Raw genomic sequence first — 15764 nt, 5'->3', positions numbered from 1 at the left:
TATTACTTTTTTAGAATTATTTTCTAGAAAACTTGCTTTGGTTTTACTGTTAAAAGTTTGTGAATACTTAAAGGAATACTTTTGTAAATCAGTTACTCAGCCGTGTTACCCTAAACTCTTGAAGAAAACATTGTTTTTCTCTCACGCCTCCACGGTGAACGGAGAGTCAAAAGACAGAGAAAAGTCTTGATGAATTGAAGTTAAATAAAGAATTAAAGGTAACACGGGGCGAGTAACAGAAACAAAAATGGTGGATTTGTGGGTGAAATATTCCCTTTAAACTAAAACGCCTTAACCTGATCATTCAAACAATAACTTATTCTGTCAACGGCGTGAGGAACCTGTGATAGTGTTGATTAAATAAAGGTGACCTCGTCCCACATGGCTGTGTTTTCCTGCAGCGATGTGTGCCGTCGTAACGCGTTCACATCTTGGCTCTGGAAGTGTCGCTGGAGAAAAGATTCTGCTGCAGAAAAGCCAAGATCTTTTTCCAGGAGTCTTCCTGAGCGTCTGAATGGGGTTTGGTTTGTCCTCCCCACACCAATATCGCTGAAACACACAATGTCCACAAATTTAACGCAACTGGAGGGTTTTTTAATGGATACATAAGACAGAATAAAGTACATAGACGTCCACCTTTCCTCAAAGGTACAGTAGCCCAAAATATAAAATACATATATTTCCTCACGTTTTTATTAATCTACACTGTTTTGGTGGGAGTTGCCTAGTTTTAGAGAAATCGTTGTGCCAGTGACATTAATGACAACCTCTGGATTAATCATTGTTGATGGCTGAATTAAAGCTTCTGCAAAAACATTTTTTGTTTAATGTGTTTACATGTAATTCTCATTGTGGCAGTGGGCGTGGTCTGCGCTCAGCTGCAGGCGAGAGAGGTGGGGGAGTGGTTCATGGGAACAGTGCCGGGGTGAGTTCAATCAACACGGCTGTAACATGGTGCTAATCAGGCTGAATGTATTTAAGCAGTAGCAGGCGGGAGTTCGAGAGCGACAGTCACAGACGAGGAACGGACTGAGACAGAGCGAAGCCATCAGAGAGGTGGCATTACGGAACGAGACCGGAAGCCATCAGAGAGGTGACGTTACGGGAACGCTGGACCGACTACCTTGTGCGCTAATTAAAGCCGGGCAGCGAAGCGGAGCGCACGACGGTCCGCATTGTGTGGTGTATATTGGATGAAATAAATATACCTTTGTTAAAAACCTACCCACTGAAGCCGTGTCTGTGTTGGGGAAAACCTACGGTAGTCGAGAGTCGGCTACACTGGCGCCCAACGGGGGGCCTCAACACGGTGATGACAGAGCAGCAGATACAGCAGGTGGCGGCGTTGGCCCAGATGCTGGGGGAGATCGCGGCCATGCACCAACAGCAGACGGAGGTGAACCGGCGGCAGATGGAGGCACTCCACAGCCAGGCGGAGATGCAGACCCGGGTCCTGGAGAGCCTGCTGTCCCGGTCGGGGGCGGCGGCTCCACCCCCTCCGTCACCGCTCACGGGCATCGCGCTCCACAAGATGTCCGCGGAAGACGACCCACAGACCTTCCTGGAGATGTTCGAGGGGACGGCGGTGGCGTGCGGGTGGCCGGCGGCGGCGTGGTCCGTGCGCCTGCTCCCCTTGCTGTCAGGGAGGCCCAAACTGCGGCGCTCGGCCTGCCAGCGTCCTCGCGGGGAAATTTCCAGGACATAAAAAAAGCCGTCCCCCCGAGGACCACCGTCGCCGGTTCCGGGGCACGAAATGGACACCCACCGACCGTCCTTTCGTGTATGCCCAGAAGCTGAGGGACGCAGCTAACAGGTGGCTACAGCCAGGGGAGTCTGATGGGGAGCAGAAGATGCTGGAGAGGATCTCTATTGAACAGTTTGTGGAGGGCCTCCCGACTGGGACGTCGGAATGGGTGCGGTGCCACCGACCTGGGGACTTGGGGGCGGCCATTATCCTCGCAGAGGATCACCTCGCCGTCCACCCCGGGGACAGGGAGCGGAGGGGTGGACATCAGCGCCTGTCCGACCGACTCCTGCTCCTCGCAGGAAGTTCCTCACCTCAGCCTCCCCCCATCGGCCCCCACAAGCTCATGCATTTCAACCGCGCAATAACCCTCCCTCTGTTTCCTCCCATCGCCAGGCTCCAGGCGCTGTTCCCAACCCACAGGGGGCCCCTCAGGCGTCAGAGCAGGAGTGTTGGAGGTGCGGGCAGCCCGGTCACTTCCGCAGAGAATGTCCACTGATGGAGGTCGGCCAGGTGATCCGGGTTGCCGGCCCGCCAGCACCCTCCTCCGGTCCGGGGGGGACATACAGCGTTCCGGTAAGGATTCAAGGGGGTGTACACCAGGCTATGGTGGACTCGGGCTGTACACAGTCCATGGTCCACCAGAACTTGGTTCGGCCCGGGGCGTTGGTAGAGGCAAAGTGGGTGGAGATAAGATGTGTGCTGTGCTCAGTGGTGATGCGAGGTTGTCCGACGCTGCTGAAGGGGAGGGGGAACCGGTGGTGCCCTCACAAGGGCCCCCGCAGGTTCCCGAAATACACTCCATGGAAGATTTTCCACTGGAGCAGTCTCGTGACAATACTCTACGCTTTGCCTTCGACCAAGTGATACAAATTGATGGTCACATGGTACACCCTGACACACCACCGACATACCCACACTTTTCATTGATTAGGGATAGACTGTATAGAGTGAGTCGTGACACTCAGACTGGTGAAGATATTACCCAATTGTTGGTGCCGGAAAGCCGTCGGGAAATGGTTTTCCGGGCGGCTCATTATAACCCAATGGCTGGGCACATGGGGTATGACAAAACACTAGACCGGATAATGGCCCGATTCTATTGGCCTGGGATTCGGGGAGTGGTGCGCCGTTGGTGTGCCTCTTGCCCTGAATGCCAACTGGTAAACCTACCGGCCATCCCAAGAGCTCCATTGCGCCCATTGCCACTAATGGAGGTCCCGTTTGAGCGCATTGGCATGGACCTCATCGGGCCATTTCACCGGAGCACTCGAGGATATCGCTTTGTGTTAGTTCTGGTGGACTACGCAACGCGATATCCTGAAGCAGTGCCGCTGCGCACTATCTCTGCAAAGAGTGTTGCGCAGGCACTGTTTCAGGTCATCTCCCGAGTTGGAATCCCGAAAGAGATTCTGACCGACCAGGGCACCTCGTTTATGTCACGCACATTAAGGGAACTATACGGTTTATTGGGCGTCAAGGCAATTCGGACTAGTGTTTACCACCCACAGACCGATGGCCTTGTGGAGCGCCTGAATAAAACCTTGAAGTCCATGATCCGTAAGTTCATACACGATGATGTCGGAAATTGGGATAAGTGGCTTGACCCTCTGTTGTTTGCAGTGCGGGAGGTGCCCCAGGCCTCCACAGGATTTTCTCCCTTTGAGCTGCTGTTTGGCAGAAAACCACGTGGGGTTCTGGACCTAGTTAAGGAAAACTGGGAGGAGGGTCCGAGCCCAAGCAAAAACGAGATTCAATACGTCCTGGACCTGAGAGCAAAACTCCACACACTGGGGCAATGTTCACGGGAGAATTTGCTCAGGGCCCAGGAGCGTCAACAACGCCTGTACAACAGAGGGGCTAGGCTGAGACAATTTGAACCGGGAGATAAAGTACTTGTATTACTTCCCTCTTCCAGCTCCAAACTGCTCGCTAAGTGGCAAGGGCCCTTTGTGGTCACACAGCGAGTGGGCGATGTAGACTATGAGGTTGTGCGTTCTGACAGGGGAGGGGCAACACAAATTTACCACCTCAACCTCCTCAAAGCATGGAGAGAGGCAGAGCCTGTGTCTCTGGTGACTACCGTGAAAGAGAGGGATGAGTTGGGGCCTGAGGTGCCAAATTCCACCAATCCAGCCTCGCTCCGTTGTGAAGACCATCTCACTCAGTCCCAGAGAGCAGATGTGGCTGCGTTGCAGCAGCGCTTTGCTGATGTGTTCTCCCCTCTGCCAGGACGCACCAACCTTATACAACACCATGTTGAAACTCGCCCAGGCGTGACAGTACGATCACGGCCTTATCGGTTGCCTGAACACAAAAGAAAGGTAGTTCAGAAAGAATTGGAAGCTATGCTGGAGATGGGGGTAATAGAAGAGTCCAATAGTGCCTGGTGTAGCCCCATCGTTCTGGTTGTCAAGAAGGATGGGTCTATACGGTTCTGTGTGGACTACCGCAAGGTGAATGACGAGTCACGGTTTGATGCCTATCCAATGCCCCGGGTCGACGAGCTCCTGGACCGGCTCGGCACGGCTCGTTTTTTCACGACACTGGATCTGACCAAGGGCTACTGGCAGATTCCCTTATCTCCAGAGTCCAGGGAAAAGACGGCTTTCTCCACTCCGTACGGATTGTACCATTCGTCACACTTCCTTTCGGGCTGTTCGGTGCCCCAGCCACATTCCAACGTCTCATGGACCGGGTACTGCGTCCACACGCTGCTTATGCTGCCGCCTACATGGATGATGTGATCATCCACAGCAACAGCTGGGCGGAGCACATGCAGCGGGTGTCCGCGGTGCTTGAGTCTATGAGACAGGCTGGGCTCACCGCCAACCCGAAGAAGTGTGCGGTTGGACGGAGGGAGGTACGGTATCTGGGGTACCACTTGGGTGGAGGGCAGGTTCGTCCCCAGGTCGACAAGACAGCAGCGATTGCAGCCTGCCCGAGACCCAAGACCAAAAAAGAGGTGAGGCAGTTCTTGGGGCTGGCAGGGTATTACCGGCGGTTCATCCCCAACTTCGCCGACCTAACCAGCCCCCTGACTGACCTGACTCGAAAGGGTGCCTCAGATCCGGTCCAGTGGACGGAGCAGTGCCAGCTGGCGCTTGAGAGGGTAAAACAGGCCCTCTGTGGGGAACCTCTTCTCCACACACCTAACTTCTCTCTCCCTTTTATCCTGCAGACTGATGCCTCGAATAGGGGGCTGGGGGCCGTTTTGTCCCAGGAGGTGCAGGGGATCGACCGCCCAGTGCTTTACATCAGCCGGAAGCTGTCTGAGAGGGAGTCTCGCTACAGCACAGTGGAGAAGGAAGGCCTGGCGATCCGGTGGGCGGTCGATGCCCTGCGTTACTACCTCCTGGGACGCCCATTCACCCTCTATTCGGACCATGCCCCTCTACAGTGGCTCCACCGCATGAAGGATGCCAACGCCCGGATCACTCGGTGGTATCTGGCGTTACAGCCTTTTAAATTCAAAGTGGTCCATAGGCCGGGGGTGCAGATGGCTGTGGCAGACTTCCTTTCCCGCTCACAGGTGGGGGGAGTAGGCTAGGCCGGACGGCTCCCGGCCTAAGTCGGGCGGTGGAGATGTGTGGCAGTGGGCGTGGTCTGCGCTCAGCTGCAGGCGAGAGAGGTGGGGGAGTGGTTCATGGGAACAGTGCCGGGGTGAGTTCAATCAACACGGCTGTAACATGGTGCTAATCAGGCTGAATGTATTTAAGCAGTAGCAGGCGGGAGTTCGAGAGCGACAGTCACAGACGAGGAACGGACTGAGACAGAGCGAAGCCATCAGAGAGGTGGCATTACGGAACGAGACCGGAAGCCATCAGAGAGGTGACGTTACGGGAACGCTGGACCGAGTGCGCCCGAGAAGCCGGGCAGCGAAGCGGAGCGCACGACGGTCCGCATTGTGTGGTGTATATTGGATGAAATAAATATACCTTTGTTAAAAACCTACCCACTGAAGCCGTGTCTGTGTTGGGGAAAACCTACGGTAGTCGAGAGTCGGCTACACTCATCTTGACAGTGATCAGTAAATCAAATGCTCTGACAGAAATAGAGGGCACGACACAGATAAGTGGAAAAATATCTACATTTTTGATTTACGGAGAACTGTCGCTTTAAAAAGTTTTAATTTAAGATGTAACGTGAGTTTATTCTGTGTTTTTTTTTTGCATTAAGCACTTTAAATTACACTTTATAGCTAAACTAAAGTACATAAAAAACGTCTCCCGTAGAATCATCTAACTACTATAATCTAATTAATAATCAGTCAGCTTGTGAACGTAAAACCCCCAAATGTTAGCTTTTCACCTTTTTCTTTTGTGCCTTCTTTTATAAACAAAGTGGCTCTGGAGTGAGGCGCGTAGGGCGGCTCGATCAGATGTCCAGTGCCCGGGTACTCAAGTCTGGTCAGCAGGTGCTCCTTCCCTGCTGCACGCATTATTTGGGCCATCTGGAGGGGTCAAAGGTCAAATCAAAACAGCACAGACTGATATCATGTCTGTGGAGCTGCAGCAGGAGCACATGTGAAAACCACTAATGTTATTAATTAAGTTATTTGAGACCAAACAGACTCATTTTACCATCTGAACCATCGCTCCTTCACTTCTAGAGAAATGCTGTTAAAGACCGCAGCTATTGATTATATTCACCATCTATTTATCTGCAGATTATTATTATTATTCACTTGGGTCAATAAAAAAATGCTGCAATATGCAATCACAATTTCCGAACTAATTTTATTAAGTATCATACTAATACATTGATCACAAACAAACAATCTCTTTGACAGTGGAAAAAAAAAATTGCATTAAAATATACAAATTTAAATGTGCGATACAGTGGATTTAAAGGTAAGTCAGCAAGTTGCCGTCTTTAAATAGCTTGTTTTTGCAGATTAATAGATGACTAACAAACTACCTGCTTTGACAAGTTTTTGCAAGTATAAACTGCTCTTACATCTACTTCATTGTCAGGCGTGTGCGTGTGTGCGTGTGTGTGTACTCACGTCCTCAGCACAGTCCACTGTGGCTATGTTCTGATCATCGAGGCCGTTCACCAACAACATCGGACAGTTTATTTTCCCAACCTCCAAGAGAAATCAACCCAATACGTGATTGTTAGAACAAACAGATGTGAGTTGAGGGCTCTAAAGTATACCCTGCTTTATGGTCCATTTGACTCTAAATGGAGCATAATTTACTAAATGAACATCATGCTGTATTGAAGAAGACTTGAAACTAGAGATTGAGACCATAAACTCATGTTTACAATGTTTACTGAGGGAATAAATCAAGAGAGAAGTAGAGTCATTTTCTCATAGACTTCTATACAACCAGAGGAGTCGCCCCCTGATGGACACTAGAGAGAATGCAAGTTTTAAGACACTTCAGAATTGGCTTCACTTTTCATAAGATTGTTGCCAAGTAAAACGACAGAAGTATATTAATAAAGCCACGAAAATAGGGCAGCAAACATATCTATGTCTGATGTTTGATGTAAGAACTTTCAAACTTCATGTGCCGTATGACCCTTAAATGAAAGGCGGATATTTGTAGTTCAACAAGTACTTACGTCCACTTTCCGCAAGGGATCGTCGGTGATCGGTAGGCACATATCTCTCCATACCTCATGGTTGTTCTCATCCACACGAATCTTGTGAGCATTCCTGCCATCACAAGTAATTCACCATGATATCAGTCCGACTGTGTGTGTTTTGGATTCATGTTACTGACAGAATGACAGAATACCTACGCGACCATCAATAGATAGAGTCCTTTGAGGTCCGCTCCGTGCGGATAAAAGTGGTTGCCGCTGATGCAAACACAACAACGAGGCTGGAACGACAACAAAAAACAACGATGCACTTTTAAGACAACAGACCTCCATCTGGTTCTCCACTGTGTGCTCGAGAAGTTCTGCAGGCTTTTCTAATTACAATCTCCAAGATATTTCGCGTTTAGCACTCGCCTCGATAACGCTGCTCTTGGCTGTCAGGTTAATGGTCACAATGGAGCCGAGGGAGAGACCAAAAATTCCAACTCTGTCGGGGATCACTTGAGGATGCTCACTGACGATATTAAACGCCGTCTGTGCAGAAGAAGAGAAAATGTTGCTGATCCTCTTTTGTCAGTTTGTTGTAGAAGAAGACAGATGGCCTTTGACACTTTATCATATTCAGAAAAATATAAGGGGTCATGGGCCAAACAAATGTAAACGTGTAGTTACACTGCGAGAAAATCTGTGTTTTTAGACCAGAATTGATTGGCATTGATTTTCTATCAAAATAACTATGCAATACGACTAAAAATGTGCAAATTTGATATGACAGCGTTTATTGATGTGTCCACATATTACAAAAAGTATTTTCTGGATTTACTGCTAATTCAAAAATGTTAAACTTTATTACCATTCATGGCCTAGGTGCCTATTTAAACTATGATAATGGCATGTTTAAATCTGTAAATAAGTAAAGTTAAAACAGGCACAAATTGACAAATATTGGTGTCTGTTTGTGGCCTAATGCTGCTTTTAAATATTACAATGTAAATGTAAGATGTTTATAAGATGTAATAAACAGAACAGGTGATTTGTTTAAATAAAAACCAGCCACACCAGTTTTCTATATTGTAATATGAATAACTTAGTATGTTAATAACAAACTCAAACCTCAAAATAGTTGAGCTCTCTGTCGGCTGTCTTCAGCTCACCAGCGGTGAAATATTCCAGCGCAAAAGAGGCGTAACCGCGAGACGCCAGCAGAGAGGATCGGTACTCCAACAGCCCTCCGCCTCCGCCCCACATGTCCAACAGGCCGGGGAACGGTCCTGGACCTGAGGTTTCAAAGAGCATTTATTATGTGTTCTCACTAAAAACAAAGACTTTAAATAGACAAAGAGGAGGACATGTGTTTCTTCAGATGGACCTGGAGGTATAAACAGCGTCCCTCGCACTCCTCTGTCTCTGATCTCGATCCTCCGGACTCCTGGACCGATGTACCACCGCTCCGTCAGCGCCGAGGCCAGAGGAGTTCGCTGCCTGAAGCCCTCCGTCACGTGTCCGCTGTAGGCCGAGATGTGGACCAGCTGCGGGGTGCAGACGTTTATCTTTCTCAACCTTGACGGGGGAGAAGAGATTCAAGCAGTAAGATCACGTCTTGGTTTTAGTAAACGTGACACAGGAAGTTAGATTTCACCGGAAGAGGCCTCGGTTCAAATCCCGACCGCGGCCATGTGTGTCGCCTGTGTTTCCACAATCTCTTTTTCTAAATCCAACCTATCAAATAAGGCAAAAAATTTGACCTTTTATAAAAAACAAAACATTAATGACAACTTACGGCAGATAACCTTAGCAGTAAATACTTTAGTGAGTTTGAAACAACAACAAAAAAACTTCACTGTTGTCTGGCAGTCAACTAATCAATTTGTCAAATCGACGGAAAATAAATCGGCCACTATTTTGAAAATCCATTAATCCATTTAAAAAATAAATAAATAATAGTTTCTTAAGAAAAGAGGTAAAAATGCAACATAAAAGTACAATTTGTACTACCTAGTCATTTGCAAGTGCCTTTATCATTTCAAATAAATGATAAAGTTTAAAATTTATCCAGCTTTTCACTTTTTGCTTCTTTTCTTTATTAACTTTTGGTCAGAACGAATAAAGCTATTTAAAGATGCAAGTTTGGGCTTTAAGAAACTCTAACAGGTATATTTTAAGTATATTCTGAGACTTCTGACGAGGGTTCTTTACAGTTTAACATATGCTAATAAATGTTATCTTTGATTTTGTTGTTCAGTGCAAAGAATTTACAACAGATCCAGAGAATCAATATTGTTTGATTAATCATTTCAGAAGAGAATAAGATAATTAATTGTGTTATTGATTCCAGGTGATGTTTCTCAGCTTAAGTCTGCAGCTTCACAGCGCTTATTGTTTTTACCTGAGGCCTTTACGGCTTCCTGGGACGGGACGCATACTCCACAACAAACCCATGGCTTCTTTACCCGAGTACGTTCCTCCAAAACTGAGATCCTCTGAAACTACAAACAAAAAAATAAATGTCAACAAAAGAAAATATACAAAAAAGCCAATAAGCAAATTAGCGGTAAAGAAAATCACAGACATCTGATTTATTGTGTTCAGAATTTAAATTAGATTTAAAAACACACTTTAAGATTTTAAAAAGTCATTTTGAGGAGATAAAAAAAGGAGGAGAACCCATGGGACACGGTCCCCCTGTGGTCGCTGACGTAGTGTCCGAAGGCCTCCCAGAAGTCCTCGTCCTCGGAGAGGTGGAGGGAGTGGAGCGTCACAGGAGAACCCGGAGGCAGATTCTGCACCAGCACCTTGAACGTCTCATCCACCAGAGCCCGAGACGGGACGACGGAGAGAAGCGTAGGGACGGCGTGGTGGACGGACATGGTGGACATTCGTCTGTGGAAGAGAATGCAAACACACACGTGCACAAGTTATGTTTCATGGAGTTGGAACCGAGGATGAGGAACGTCTCACAGGTGTCTTTTTTATTAGGGAACAATAATATGAGTGCACAACAGATCTGTTGTTTCATCTTTGAAAGAGGAGCACAATGTGCAATATTGTCCCAATCAGCCCTCACTGAAGGGCTGAGGTTCTACGCAGAACCCTTTACTTCTGAAGAACCCTTCAGTGTGTCCACAAACACACACTATACGACATACTATATACTCAATGTGTGTACTAGTTTTAAACATGTTTTGAGTGATTTAACAACTGTATGTATCTTTAATTACCACGACACTTCCTGACAGCCTCCTTACCGGGTTGGAGACACGTAACCAAGGCAACCCCTTCCTGACATCATGTGACCAAACTATGATTTGTGAGGTCAGAACTTATTTAAAATATATATATATATATATGGTCATAATATTCATACCCTTTATATATATTACGCCTAGTAAGAGAGGATTCTTATTCTTACACTTAAATTTAAGCGTTGTTGACGTTTCAGAGCTGTCGGCCATCATCTGTTTGCATTGCATTGTGGGATATTAATTAGCGTAGTGTCCAGTGTTTGCTTGCTGTAATATTTCACTGGAACTAGTATGCCAATTCGGGTACTTTCGGTTTGGGACTAGAAAATCTCACCTCCTGTTTAAACGTACATGTTAGTGTGAAGTTTCGTACGTGCCATCGTTTTTTCAAGGGTTCTTTAAAGACTTTGGGTTCCTTTTAAGAACTCTTTTCAGTCAAAATAAAAAAAATTTGGAAGAAAGAGTTCCTCAAGAATTGTTGAAACTCTAATAATATAAAAGGGTTCTAAATAGGGTTATGAACTACATCCATACTATATTAATATCATGGCTTGAGACTGAGAATGTTGGCCACGTAACAGTAAAGTGATGTAATTCAGAACATACCACATGGTTCTTGCTGTTCTGTTATTTGCAATCACCCTCTTAGTCATTAAATCCACATTACTCATCATTATTTATCAAACTCACTTCGTAAATACTCCTGAAAGCACCAATAGCCAAATCTTAAATGACATTTTCAAGGTATTTGGTCAAAAATTTTGTGATACTGGATTTTCTCCACATCGCCCAGCCCTCGTTCTCAGGAGAACCCCCTGTAGAAGGTGGAAAGAACTCTACATGGTTCTAGTTAGCGCCTTTATTTCGAAGAGTATACAAGCCAGATTTTCATATTTTAAAAGGTTCTTCATCTTCGGAGTACTACAGGAAGGTGCTTCAAGTCAGGTTTAATTTTTAAAGAAGAGAAATAAGTGAATAATAAATAAATAAATATATATATTATAGAAATTGATAAACTTTCTGACAAAACAAACCAAAGACACATGTATTAGTATTTTTACTTGTCAGTTGTGGAAGTATTCAAGTACTTAAGTGCAACTCTGAGGTACTTGTACTGTGCTTGAGTATTTCCACTTTTATTTAGTATAGTAGCATTATTATAATATAGTATTTCTACTTTTCAGAACACAAGATCATTAATAAAACTATGATTATGCATAATCAAAGTATAATGCATCATGCACCATGAGCATGTGTACTTGTACTTGCATATTGCAGTGCTTTTAAAGTAGTTTGCTTACTTTGACTGTAGAGTTTTCTGTCCAAAGTGTACTAGTACTAACCTGAGGTCAGGATGATGATCAGATACTTGTAGTTTTCGTGCACAGCTCACCAGGCTCATCTGTGGAAGGCGAAACACGTGTCGTAGCATTCTGTGTCAGTGAGGGAGAGACGTTCATGTTCAGTACAAATTGTGACATTGCATCATGTGCAATTGTGCAATAAAAGCAAAAAAAAAGCTAAACACCGACGCCATGCTGCAGCACTGGTTTGCTATGGAGGGGCTAAGCCACGCCCCCTTCCTGAAGCTCTTAAAAAAGATACTTTGTAACATCAACAAATAATTTGTTGCTTTAAAACTGTTGCAGACTATGGAGAAGAGATGCAACTTCAAAGACTACAAACCACAGAAGCAGTTTGTGAGTGCCAAAATACCTGTGTGTTCTGCTGCAGAAGTCACAGCAACAAGTTAGAGAAGTCAAAATGAAAGTCACTTGTGTCCAAAAGGCGAGGAAAAAAGCGTCAAAGCGACGTCTTTTTGATGACAGCCATTTTCAAACAGTGGAGTTTTTTAAATTTTATGTCTGCACACATGATCACTGTACTAATATTAATTAGACACAAAGTAATCATCACTGTACTAATATTAATTGTGAAACAAGTTAATCATCACTGTACTAATATTAATAAAGAAAAGTAATAATCACGTCTGTGTACTAATATTAATAAAGACACAAAGTAATCATCACTGTACTAATATTAATAATGCACAAAGTAATCATCACTGTACTAATATTAATAAAGACAAAGTAATCATCACTGTACTAATATTAATAATGAAACAAAGTAATCATCACTGTACTAATATTAATAAAGACAAAGTAATAATCACTGTACTAATATTAATAAAGACAAATATTAATAAAGACACAAAGTAATCATTACTGTACTAATATTAATAAAGACACAAAGTAATCATCACTGTACTAATATTAATAAAGACACAAAGTAATCATCACTGTACTAATATTAATAATGAAACAAAGTAATAATCACTGTACTAATATTAATAAAGACAAAGTAATAATCACTGTACTAATATTAATAAAGACAAAGTAATCATTACTGTACTAATATTAATAAAGACACAAAGTAATCATCACTGTACTAATATTAATAATGAAACAAAGTAATCATTACTGTACTAATATTAATAAAGACAAAGTAATAATCACTGTACTAATATTAATAAAGACAAAGTAATCATTACTGTACTAATATTAATAAAGACACAAAGTAATCATCACTGTACTAATATTAATAAAGACACAAAGTAATCATCACTGTACTAATATTAATAATGAAACAAAGTAATAATCACTGTACTAATATTAATAAAGACAAAGTAATCATCACTGTACTAATACTAATAAAGACAAAGTAATCATTACTGTACTAATATTAATAATGACAAAGTAATCATTACTGTACTAATATTAATAAAGACACAAAGTAATCATCACTGTACTAATATTAATAAAGACAAAGTAATCATCACTGTACTAATATTAATAAAGACACAAAGTAATCATTACTGTACTAATATTAATAAAGACAAAGTAATCATCACTGTACTAATATTAATGACACAAAGTAATCATCACTGTACTAATATTAATAATGAAACAAAGTAATCATTACTGTACTAATATTAATAAAGACAAAGTAATCATCACTGTACTAATATTAATAATGACACAAAGTAATCATCACTGTACTAATATTAATAATGAAACAAAGTAATCATTACTGTACTAATATTAATAATGAAACAAAGTAATCATCACTGTACTTATATTAATAAAGACACAAAGTAATCATTACTGTACTAATATTAATAAAGACACAAAGTAATCATCACTGTACTAATATTAATAATGAAACAAAGTAATCATTACTGTACTAATATTAATAATGAAACAAAGTAATCATTACTGTACTAATATTAATAAAGACACAAAGTAATCATCACTGTACTAATATTAATAATGAAACAAAGTAATCATTACTGTACTAATATTAATAAAGACACAGTAATCATCACTGTACTAATATTAATAAAGACACAAAGTAATCATTACTGTACTAATATTAATAAAGACACAAAGTAATCATTACTGTACTAATATTAATAAAAACAAAGTAATCATCACTGTACTAATATTAATAAAGACACAAAGTAATCATCACTGTACTAATATTAATAATGACAAAGTAATCATTACTGTACTAATATTAATAAAGACACAAAATAATCATTACTGTACTAATATTAATAATGAAACAAAGTAATCATCACTGTACTAATATTAATAAAGACACAAAGTAATCATTACTGTACTAATATTAATAATGAAACAAAGTAATCATTACTGTACTAATATTAATAAAGACAAAGTAATCATCACTGTACTAATATTAATAAAGACACAAAGTAATCATTACTGTACTAATATTAATAAAGACACAAAGTAATCATTACTGTACTAATATTAATAAAGACACAAAGTAATCATCACTGTACTAATATTAATAAAGACACAAAGTAATCATTACTGTACTAATATTAATAAAGACAAAGTAATCATTACTGTACTAATATTAATAAAGACACAAAGTAATCATCACTGTACTAATATTAATAATGAAACAAAGTAATCATTACTGTACTAATATTAATAAAGACAAAGTAATAATCACTGTACTAATATTAATAAAGACAAAGTAATCATTACTGTACTAATATTAATAAAGACACAAAGTAATCATCACTGTACTAATATTAATAATGAAACAAAGTAATCATTACTGTACTAATATTAATAAAGACAAAGTAATAATCACTGTACTAATATTAATAAAGACAAAGTAATCATTACTGTACTAATATTAATAAAGACACAAAGTAATCATCACTGTACTAATATTAATAAAGACACAAAGTAATCATCACTGTACTAATATTAATAATGAAACAAAGTAATAATCACTGTACTAATATTAATAAAGACAAAGTAATCATCACTGTACTAATACTAATAAAGACAAAGTAATCATTACTGTACTAATATTAATAATGACAAAGTAATCATTACTGTACTAATATTAATAAAGACACAAAGTAATCATCACTGTACTAATATTAATAAAGACAAAGTAATCATCACTGTACTAATATTAATAAAGACACAAAGTAATCATCACTGTACTAATATTAATAAAGACAGAGTAATCATCACTGTACTAATATTAATGACAAAAAGTAATCATCACTGTACTAATATTAATAATGAAAACAAAGTAATCATCACTGTACTAATATTAATAAAGACAAAGTAATCATCACTGTACTAATATTAATAATGACACAAAGTAATCATCACTGTACTAATATTAATAATGACACAAAGTAATCATTACTGTACTAATATTCTAATATTAATAAAGACACAAAGTAATCATCACTGTACTAATATTAATAAAGACACAAAGTAATCATCACTGTACTAATATTAATAATGACACAAAGTAATCATCACTGTACTAATATTAATAATGACACAAAGTAATCATCACTGTACTAATATTAATAAAGACACAAAGTAATCATCACTGTACTAATATTAATAAAGACACAAAGTAATCATCACTGTACTAATATTAATAATGACACAAAGTAATCATCACTGTACTAATATTAATAATGACACAAAGTAATCATCACTGTACTAATATTAATAATGAAACAAAGTAATCATCACTGTACTAATATTAATAATGACACAAAGTAATCATCACTGTACTAATATTAATAATGACACAAAGTAATCATCACTGTACTAATATTAATAATGAAACAAAGTAATCATCACTGTACTAAT

At 41.1% G+C, this 15764-nt stretch overlaps 1 protein-coding gene across 1 annotated transcript in view; it reads right to left on the bottom strand.

Moving 5' to 3' along the window:
- Positions 1 to 27: 27 nt before the first annotated feature.
- Positions 28 to 15764, bottom strand: part of LOC129112566 (peroxisomal succinyl-coenzyme A thioesterase-like) — an 18746-nt gene continuing 3009 nt past the window's right edge. The window contains exons 3-12 of the mRNA XM_054624721.1: positions 9971 to 10180; positions 9687 to 9788; positions 8670 to 8860; positions 8414 to 8577; positions 7715 to 7834; positions 7499 to 7581; positions 7319 to 7412; positions 6753 to 6833; positions 6056 to 6197; positions 28 to 549 (exon numbers count right to left, since the gene is read on the bottom strand). Of these exons, the coding sequence (XP_054480696.1) occupies positions 425 to 549; positions 6056 to 6197; positions 6753 to 6833; positions 7319 to 7412; positions 7499 to 7581; positions 7715 to 7834; positions 8414 to 8577; positions 8670 to 8860; positions 9687 to 9788; positions 9971 to 10180 (1312 nt within the window). The 3' untranslated portion in view covers positions 28 to 424. The remainder of the gene's footprint in view (positions 550 to 6055; positions 6198 to 6752; positions 6834 to 7318; positions 7413 to 7498; positions 7582 to 7714; positions 7835 to 8413; positions 8578 to 8669; positions 8861 to 9686; positions 9789 to 9970; positions 10181 to 15764) is intronic.

Source organism: Anoplopoma fimbria, chromosome 23, assembly GCF_027596085.1.
Source record: "Anoplopoma fimbria isolate UVic2021 breed Golden Eagle Sablefish chromosome 23, Afim_UVic_2022, whole genome shotgun sequence".
Classification (NCBI taxonomy): domain Eukaryota; kingdom Metazoa; phylum Chordata; class Actinopteri; order Perciformes; family Anoplopomatidae; genus Anoplopoma; species Anoplopoma fimbria.
Note: the sequence above shows the minus strand (reverse complement) of the source record. Positions and strands in the feature narration are given on the sequence as shown.